General features: G+C 38.5%; 1 protein-coding gene and 1 long non-coding RNA gene across 2 annotated transcripts in view; one reads left to right on the forward strand and one right to left on the reverse strand.

Moving 5' to 3' along the window:
- LOC147378140 (contactin-associated protein-like 5) overlaps positions 1-7,214 on the reverse strand; it is a 257,080-nt gene extending 249,866 nt beyond the window's left edge. Inside the window, exon 1 of the mRNA XM_086367029.1 lies at positions 6,770-7,214. Within this exon, the coding sequence (XP_086223155.1) occupies positions 6,770-6,884 (115 nt within the window). The 5' untranslated portion in view covers positions 6,885-7,214. The remainder of the gene's footprint in view (positions 1-6,769) is intronic.
- A 122-nt stretch (positions 7,215-7,336) lies between these two features.
- Positions 7,337-8,933, forward strand: LOC147378141 (uncharacterized). The gene is made up of 2 exons (XR_015149714.1): positions 7,337-7,706; positions 8,604-8,933. It is a non-coding gene; the product is annotated as an uncharacterized LOC147378141 (long non-coding RNA).
- The last annotated feature ends 1,310 nt before the right edge of the window (positions 8,934-10,243 follow it).

The following is a 10,243-nucleotide window of genomic DNA, read 5'->3' on the forward strand; positions in this document are numbered from 1 at the left end:
TTTGTCAAAAACAATGGAAGCTGCAATAAAATACATTTTAACCACAAATCTGTGCCTTCTGTGAGTTTACTAGCTCATAGATTCCTTGGTTTTGAAATTACTTGGCTCATGATTTTCTTTCTGATTCTTTATGACCTTTGCAGGTTCTGAAACTTTCCTTCTTAGGCCCTTATTAATTATCACCTGTGTTATTGTAATAAGCTCTTCACTGGTTTTCTTATGATTAGCCTTCATTCATTTTAATTTTTCCTTCGTACAGTGATATTTTAAACACAAAAATCTGATTATATATTATTTAATTACATGTTAAAAATATTTTGATGACCCTCTATAGTTTTCACAGTAAAAATCAAAGACTCCCATGTTTACCTACTTGTTCAGTTTTTTCTTCTATCTGTAGGCCTATGAGTCACTCGTGCAAGTAATCACTACAACACACAAAGCCTCTAATACCTCCCTTCCTTTTCCCAGCTGGGAAGTCTGACTCTAAGTCTTGACTTACATTCTGTTTCCCTCAGACAGCCCGCATCGATGTCCCAGCCAGTTTAAGATTCTCACTTGTGCTTACCTTTGTTATAGCATTTATCACTTTGATGTGATTAAAGATTTATTTTGCTGGCTGCTCATGTTTAAATTTCCTTGAGGTCATGGCCTCTATCTTTTAATGCATCTTTATTCCTCCAGCTTCTTAGAAAAACTTGACTTTAAGAAAGAGAACTTTTTCTTGGGACTCATTTCTTCAACAAAATTTTTCAAATGAGTAACATACACAAACTCTTAACACTTAAATCTTCTCCCAACCACAGCATAAGAAGATGACATCAGAGACTCAGGATTATGTTATCAGGGCAGTATTGTAGGTTTGTAACTAGATAAGATCTTTCCAGTAGTTTATGACTAAAACTACTGGAAAGATTTTATATTCCATTAAATAGAATCTAAACTTTTCTTCTTTATACTTAACACTGAGTTATGAAGAAGGATTTTTATATCAATATATATCTGTGTATTTTCAGACTATATAGAAAACACTCATTAAAATTGCAAAAGCAAGTTAATAAAATTACCTCAAACTTGGTTTTAAGGTCAAAGAATGGGAAGATGTTCTCTTTGAGGAACAAAGAACCATTTGACACAGAAATAAGATTATGTCAGCAATGAACTCATGGAAGTATGCAGCTTTGTGTAAATGCAGAAGCCCACTCTTCAGCTCCAAATCCAACCAAATGATCTAAATTTCTGCTCTTTCACTTAAAAGCTGCATATTCTAACATCTTCTTAACATTTCCCAAACTAGAATAAGTAATACTTTTTATTTGAAAACAAACAAACAAACAAACATAAACCTATACATTTCAAAAGACTCTAGCAGTAGGACCATAGAACGATCTTGGTTTAGAAATGAAAAATTTTAGTTGGAACCCATTCATTTCTTCTCTCATCTACATATTTTAGGCATTGACTATAGATATTCAGATAAAATATGATAATCAGGGAAATGGACATTTAGTTGGGGAGACAAGAACTGGAAGCGCTATGGAAATACAGTAATAATATACAGGACATTTGACCTAGCTTGGGGAAAGTGTGTATGTTTTCCGGGGGAGGAGATGGAGAAAGTGATAGAAGATAGAAAGTGTGAAAGGACATTCTAAACCAAGTAGACAGACATATGCCAATAAACACAAGAAAACGTGAGAAAGCATGGTTTGTCTATAGAATACGGAATTCCAGAAACTGGAAATTAGACAATGTGGGAGGAGTAATTTGGATGAAATTTATAGTATTAGGCAGAGCCTGTTCAGGACCAGCCCAATGCTGAGAAAGGAAGCTTATACCTGCTATTTAATTAATAGTTTTGTCTGACATCTATTGACTTACAAGACATGATACCAAGAGAGGTACCTTTTTATGGTATTGTGTATGTATGTGTGTTTGCACACACGTCACATCTTCAAGGCTATATCCTTTCCTTATCGAGTTTTGAACTGAAACTTGTAAAAGAAAAATAGAACATCTGGTGTTCATCCAGATATAAGGTTTCCAATCTTTGACTATTGCAATGTCTGGCATCTTGCATCAAATGTAGATTAAAGTAAAGCTCAGGAGCTGGTTCTGGTGGAAAGAGCTGCCTCCACAGCCTTTGTTATGAACAGAGCTGCAGAGAATAACTACAGAGATTCCAAGGCAACTTTCTTCAGATGCACACACATAGACCCCATCAGAATGCATGAGGATTACTTTCATATCTTGTAAAGAGTCTGATCTTTGGAGATGGACAGATACAGGTTCAGTTTCTGATTTTTTTTCATTCCTTGAGTTTATGATCTTGGGAAAATTATTAACGTCTATTAACCTTAAATTTACTCATCTGTAAACTGGATTTAATAAAGTCTACCTAGCTGTGCTTCCTTGTCAAATTGCACATGGATTGAGAGATACTAAGCCCATAGCAGCTTACAGCTAGTAGGAATTAAACCTCTATTATGTTGTTATTCTAAGTATAATTGCTTAACAATTTTGAGTACTATCATCCCAGAAGTGTCTAATGAGAATCCTGAAACTTCAAAATAAAGCCTTTTTGAGTGAATGATTTTTGTACTCTAACCTTTCAGGTAACTAGACCATCTCCCCATTGTCCTACATGACAAGGATAATTAGGCTTGTATATATAGGTCATATTTCAGCAGAGTTCTGGCATACAAGATAAAGAGCTTTTTGTTCACCAACTAAAGAAAAAGTTTTAGGAACATTTTTAATGATATCACATTATTTTGTTTTGTAACAAATGGGCACGCACTGAAAAATAAAGCAATCTAGTAAAGGAAAACTGGGTCCCATTAAAGAAAGGAAAGGCAAAAGAAGCTGGGAAAAGAAAACTGCAATTTAGAAGACAGTCAGTCATTCATTAGAATGAGAATAAGACATGGGGGTGAGTTAAGATGCTTCTTACAGAAACTGACTTTTTTTAAAGTGTATACCCTTGTATGATAATTGCTAGTCCAGGTTTTCTGTTTTCCAGTTCTGGAAATATGAACCTGATTTTGAGATGGGAACTATGTGAAGAGAAAGGGAAAAGAATTCATCTGGATAGTCAAAGACCAGCCCATTTAACCATAGGAAAATCTTCAGGAGTCTTGCAAGTGAGCAATATAATGTTTCTTTCACTTCTGATGACTGCAATGTAAATGCCATAAAAAAGTAAATGGCAAACACTTTCCTGCTAAAAAGAATCTAGTCCTTGTTTATTTATAATATTATATATTGATTGGGTTTGTGCATAAGCTTCAGAAAACTCAAGGTACAGTGCGTCTCTTTATTTGAAGATCTTTAGGAATATGATTGACATCTTCCTATATTTTTGATAAAGTTCTGCCTGTGATGAAAGGAGTAAAGAGTTTTCAATTTCTCTCTCCTGGCTGTTATCTGTGTGGACTTAATATGTAGCAACAAAGAGAAAAGATGCTTAGAGATCATTCAAGTGACTGGTCAGAATTAAGGCTCTTTATAATCAAATAGTATCCCGTTATTGTAAAATAAAGTGAACAGTGACCTTAAAAGTGTCCCCTGCATTCCTCTTGTCTTCTGAATGCAAGCATGTCTTTTAACATACCTGTTTGAAGAATTTCCTCTGTAAAATTTGAGCTGCTATTCTATTTGGGAGTAGATACATATCTCAGTTGCTATTTTATACCTGAGCTGTGAGAACAGAAATGATGCATCACCTGATGGGTGTTTGGTATCTTAGCTGTGGCATAATTAGGGCTAGAACTCCTATCATTTCAAAAACCTAGTTTCACTCTAACCAATTATCAAGTCTCGTCATTTCTTCTTATGTCAAAGGAGCTGATATTATATGTAAAACGTTTTTTTTTTTTTTTCATTTAACACCGGCCTATCATATCTACATTTGAAATTAACTAATTCCCTCAGGGTAAACCCAAAGGAAGTAATGTAGCTGTTTAATATCCTGAAAATCTGAAATGGGGGAATTTCCAGAGTTTTTATTACTGGTTGGTAATTATGTTCTCTGCACAGATTCATATTATCTATACTGTAGCTGGCCTTCTAATCTGACTTTATTTTAATTTTGTTTAATTAGAAACTTATAAGACCTATAATTGGGCAAGAATTCATTTTTCTTTTGTAGCTAAATGCCCAAGTTTTGGTCAGATTATGAGAAAATTAAACACACACAAACAGCACTAACAATAATAAATTGTTGCCAGAAGATGAGAAACAATTAAAAGTTGTTTTTAGTTGAACAAAGTTCACAAGTATACCGTGGAGCATCTTGGGTAAACAATCCATTTCCAAGAGTACTGTCACAAATGACTTGAAGTATTATTTCAAAATATAAAAATAATAATCCTGGGGGAAAATCCTCCAAATTATCTATAAACTTACAAAAATTGACAATTTTAAAGATTTCTCTTTGTCAATATATGCATATAAATGCTAATGGGTTGTAGCTAAAAAATAAACAAAAGCACTATAAAAAATGGATTAAGTATGTGGACAACAGAAGTCTGGAAAAATTGTGGAATGTTATTTATTTATTTTTTTTCCTTAGAGGTTCTGCATCACAGGTTTGGAAGACCACCAGAACTGAATTCAAAGTAATTTTCTGCTGCTATTCTATTGTTCACTGAATTAATACATTTTGTTTGGCAAAATAAAAACATTTAACATTACTGTTTAAGAACACTGACCCCCATATATTTAGCAAGCAGCATGCATTCAACTGAAATGCTGATTGGAAATAGGGAAATTACACTGTCAGTGATGAAATACTAAAGCTCATTATCACAAGGTTTTATTTTAAATGCCTAGAATTAGCTTTATTGCTGCATCAGTAATGATAAGCATGAGCCTTAAGCTCATACCATTTAGGTTTTAGGAACATTATTGTAACATTAACTATAATTCAGTTAATTTACAGAAAAACTCATCCTATGTTTTTTTTTTTCCTTGCTCTTAAGATGCTATATAAGGAAGCCAAAACCATATTCCTATAGAGCATGTTCTATTTATTTCACCCTTATTCCTCATTTTTTTCTTCATAGATCTTCAAAATATTAACTGTTTTCAGATAGGTGTATGTGCTAGAGGAAAAGCACAGTTGTTTTACTGCCACACCTTTGCATCATTAGGACAATACTGACCTCTAGTGTTCTAGGAGTTAGAGAAAGAAAGCACCATGCCTAACTTCCTCTTACTGAACCACTTAGATGTTTTTCTACAGCACCATGGGAACAATTTTACTTACAAAAGAAAAAAAAAAAAAAGAGGGGGAGAAGCAGGAGGATGTGGGGAGAAGAGGAGGAGAAAGAGGAGAGAAATATTAGATTTCACCCTGTCCTTACCTATTCTCTGAAATAATTTCTGAACGAAACCCTTTTGGTTCCTCCCCTTTAAAGAGGCTGACCTCTTCAGCATACCTTTAAAATACAGACTTTAATAAAAATCTTTATAATCCATTTCCACTAACTATCAATTTCAGATCCCCAAAACTTCCAATCACAGATAGGAGCACTGGGTCAGCTTTGGATCATTATCAGTAAAATTTTCCAATTGTTTTCCCTTGAGGTACTGAGTATCTCTTTCTTAAGGACCTTTTGGATTAAGGAAGGTGGAAAGTGAGGTAGAGAAACTTGTAAGTAGTAAGTGGCCTTCCTACTCTTCTCCAACAGTGATGGTTCACACCAAAAAAATAAGAAAAAAGTATCAGAACAGTTCGAATTTGGTTAGATATTACTGAGGTTCATGATGAAGTTAGTAGATAAGGCAGGAAACCCAGAACCTTGAGGAAACTTAATAAACCATCTTTGGAAACCACACAGATGGCTTAATTGCATTCTTTCTTCATTTAGGAGTTTTCAGAGCTGGAAGAACTTCCCTTTCTCTGCCTAGAGAAGCAGTTGAGCTATTGAACTTGCACCTCTGATGGCTCCAGCAATTTATTCAAGTTTGACGAACTGGGTTCTTTAAATACACAGTGCAGGTGGCGGATCCCCAGGTGTCCAGCTTTCCTGCCTATTAAATTAAATGCCCCGCACTTGCCGAGGTTAGAGCTTGGATGGCAGTGTACACTTAGTGCATACTCATTATGTGTTCTTTGGCACAAAGATTTTGGGGGTGGAGTGTGCATCAAAGCTCTTTCTCCTATAACAGGGGCAGCCATTGATCTTGTCGTTTGACTACATCGGCCCATGACTTTTAGGCCAAAACTCCCAACCCTATTAAACAGATGACCATTGGTTGCAAGGTATCCCAACTGGAGCCTTCTGCCTAGGGGAGAGCTGAAAGCCATGGATAGGGAGGCACAGGGCATACTGCAAATCGGAGCGAGGCAGCCGCATTCAGAAAGGAACCGCTGTCACCGAGTGCAGTGGCTGGGAGCATCTCTGTGTCTGGAAGATCAGCCCCCATTCCTACAGCCAGAATCGGGGACCCTTCCCGGGAGAAGCTCTGCTAAGATCAGGCAGGTACAGAACGCGGAGCTGGCGGGAGGCTGAGGCAAGAAAATCTTCCCTTCTCCCCCGAACTTTCCGATTCGGGAAGAAGGGCAGAAAATCCAGAGGGGCTGGCTCCTTCGAGCTCTGCTAACTTTTGGGATGGTTAGAGCGATAGAAACACACCAATCAGCATTTTCCCCCTTTTCCTTTGCTCAGAGCAGACACAATTGAACACGCTTGGACAGTTGAGTGTCTTTCCAAACGTCAGGGTCTCCCACCTCACCTACTCGCCCCAAGCTCCTGATACTCACAATTTGCCGCTGTTAATCCTAAATGCCACAAGCCGGAAAAGAACAAAGTGAAAACGCTGGTCAGCCGTGGTCCAGAATCCATTTCCCCCGAGTAAGAGGTCCCTCCCAATCGCATTCCAAATTCGCAGGCTCCAGCCGCGGCTTCTTCTCTCTCTCTCTCCTCCTCTGCACAGTCTGACCCCCGCCCACCCCCCCGTGGAGAGGCACTCGCGGCTTCACTCCATCCCTTGTCCAAACGCTCTACTGAAACCGTGGCGGGGGTTTCTCTGGAGGTGCAGATGGAGCTACTGTCCCCGCAACTGCCGCTGGCTTGCACTTCCCTTCCTCGCTCTCCTCTTCCTCCTCGTCCCCCCTTCTTAAAGGTGCAAACCCGACCCAAAGCCACAGCAGGCGCCCAGCTCTCTGGACAGCCGAACGCACCTCGCTAGCCACTAAAGCTGGAATCAGCACCCGGGCGGCGGACAGCTCCTTATAGGCGAATGGGGCGCGCGGCGCCGCCCCCGGCCAGGCCCGCCCGGCTCTCTCCTATAAGAGAAGCCCGGCTGGGCGGGTCTTCGCCCCGTTCCGGCGCGTTCCACCCGGACCGCCCGCCGCCTCGGTGCGCGCAGGCTACCTGGAGGGGACCGGGGAGGGACCGCACATCTCCATCTCTGCCTCGGTCTCTCTGGTTCCCCTCCTTCCCTGCCCCCCAATGTGGGGGATGCTTAAAAGCATTGAAATTTAAACCAGGTTTTCGAAGAACGATGCTGAAGGGATACTAACAGGAGTTGGAAGACAGAACGCATTAGCAAGAGGGAATTTCCTTTGGAAAGCTTGACAACGAGATGGTTTTCTTTTCTTTTCTTTTTTAAGAGGCGAGGGAAGACTTGAATTATTGAATTACGCGATTGAATTTGCCCCGGGTTTGTTCTCTAGAATGGAAGGCTGACTGGCATTGGTAATATTGGGATTTCTGATATAGCGGTTTAACGTGGTCCCAACCCCGCACCCAGCTCCCATCTCCCGTGGCTCATCCTTTGACGGCGGACCAGGTCTGCGTCTCCCTCCTCGCTGTTGGCACATAGCTTTGGGCAAGTACCTCAAGGTGTTTGGTGATTTCGGTTCCGGAGCCCAGGAGGTTCCTGGCATCTGAGAGAGAGGGGAAGACAGATCGGGCGTGGTAGATGAGAGTCAGGGTGGGGGTCCTAGTTGACTCATAGGATTCTAGATCTTAAAGCTTCAATGGATGGGATTTAAATTTAAAAAGATGTGAAAATAAAACGTAGTTTTGGTTTCTTCCTAAAGGCCCCCTATTAGAAACCCTGGTTTTATCTTTGACTTCTAGTTTACAACTGGGATTTCTCCTGCTTGACCATAAATCAGCTTATTTTGTTTTTATTGGAAGCCGTCAGAAAACTGTCAAACCTTAACAAAATGAGGAGCCATAATGATTTCTACTTGAGCTTATAATCACATTAGGGATGGAGTCACTTCAGAGGAAGTTGATGTCTCCTTTTTCCTCCCCCTCCCCCACCATTTCCCTCAGCAGTAACAAATATGCAGACTTATGTTACATTGTTGATTCCTGACAACCCTTGGTCCTCAGCTGCCAGCTGCACAGCTACAGCAAGTTGAGCTGAGACTCAAGCAGCTTCTGCATGAATCCTGAAGTTAGCCTTGTGCTTTTGGTTAGAGCTGGACTCACATCATTGGAATATTAACCTATAGTTGAATGAGAATTGGGTTAGTGACACCCTTATTTTATTAGAGAGAGAAGAATTCTGAGGTCCTCTCATTTGTAAGTAAATGATCCTCTTGTCTCTAAGCTTCTGAAACCTGAAAATAATTGTGTTAGTTTCTAGATTTTTGGACAACCAGAATACTTCTCCAGGACAGGCTGCAGTTGTCCAGAGAAAGGCCATGACCAGGAGATCACAAAAGACCAAAGTGGAAGAGATCCAAGAAGCTGCTCAGTTGGCAGGGGTCTGAGTGAGGAGGGGGCTGGGTTTCCAAGTCTAGAAGCATGGGCTTGCCTTCTCCTATTGAAATCCAGGATTCCAGGTTTAAAAACACCTATGTGCCTAGCTTAAGCATACTATAGTCTAGAAAAACTAGGAACTATTGTCCAGATTTGCATGTTCTTTAATATTTATATGACTTTAAAATAAATAAAATGGTAAAAATATATTTTAAGTCCCTTTTATATTCTTGCCTGATCCCATATTTAGAAGTAAACACTTCCTGTTCACTATTTTTATATTTTAGAAAACATATTTACATTGCTGAACAATATATAGTATTACTTAGATTGTCTTTAGCCAATACATAAATGGCATCATACTTTTCCATTTTGTACCTTGCAATTTACTCAACAACTCAAAATTTTATATATGTATATACATATATATGTACATATATATTTAATTTATACATTTCAATACAAGTAGTTATAATTATTTCAACTGCTATATTATATTTTATTTGGCAAAAATGCCACAATTTATTCTTTAACTCATCTGTTTATAAATCTATAGATTATTTCCAGATTTTTCTCAATATAAACTATACAATCTTGTACTGGTCTCTTAGTATTTCTCAATTATGTGCTTAAAAGTTAAGATTTCTGGATTGTAGGAAATGCTTATCTTCAACTTTAGTAGGTATTGCTAATTGTTTTTTAAATGTTACCAATTCTTACCCCCCTCCCCACCAGCAGTGAGTGAGATTTACCCAGCTCCACATCTTTACCAACATTTCAAGACCTCTCTTTTTATAAATGAGAAAATACTACCAGAGAACACAGGTCTTTGTTCACTGAGTTTAATGCTCCACTACACCTCTACACCTCTCCTACCTTCTACACCTCTCCAAAAATAGTTAAATGTTTCAAAAGTTATGGAAGATGTTGCTCCATTTTCTGATAGCATGACTGAAATCTATCTGAATCAATAAAATATGCTTGGAATATACATTGAAAGGCAATCAGGGAAAATTTTTACATGAAGCCCTGAAACTGTGAATGATCTTCAAGTTATTAGTAAATATTGGAACTCTGCATTTAATTGTCCATATGCAGACTTAGTGTATAGTATATAAATTGCACCTCATTTTAAATCCTATTTACAGTTGTAGCTTTTTTTCTCTCTTTCAAACACACCTGTTCTCAGAGCAAATTTGAGCCTTAAACAGCAGACATTTGTCTAAGATTTGTTAACATTTCAGTAAGAATACGGCAGCTCTGGATGTAGCAGGGATAAACAGCTGTTCTTCTCTGACAATAGTGTAAACAATGCCATCTTCTGGGGGCATTTTGCCAACAAGTTTTTATTAGCCTTAGAATATTAATCACTATCAAAAGTGCAGCCAGATTGATACTTACCTACTAAAATTCTTTTGTAAACCTTTTAGTCTGATAAATCCACCTTTTGAGTGGTGGAATAGAAGCTAAATAACCTCCCTTTCCCCCCTGTAGCTTTATATAAAAGAATAAGTCAT

This window comes from Bos grunniens, chromosome 2 (assembly GCF_055505025.1).
Source record: "Bos grunniens cultivar Pamir isolate PY7600 chromosome 2, Bosgru_T2T1.0, whole genome shotgun sequence".
Lineage (NCBI taxonomy): Eukaryota > Metazoa > Chordata > Mammalia > Artiodactyla > Bovidae > Bos > Bos grunniens.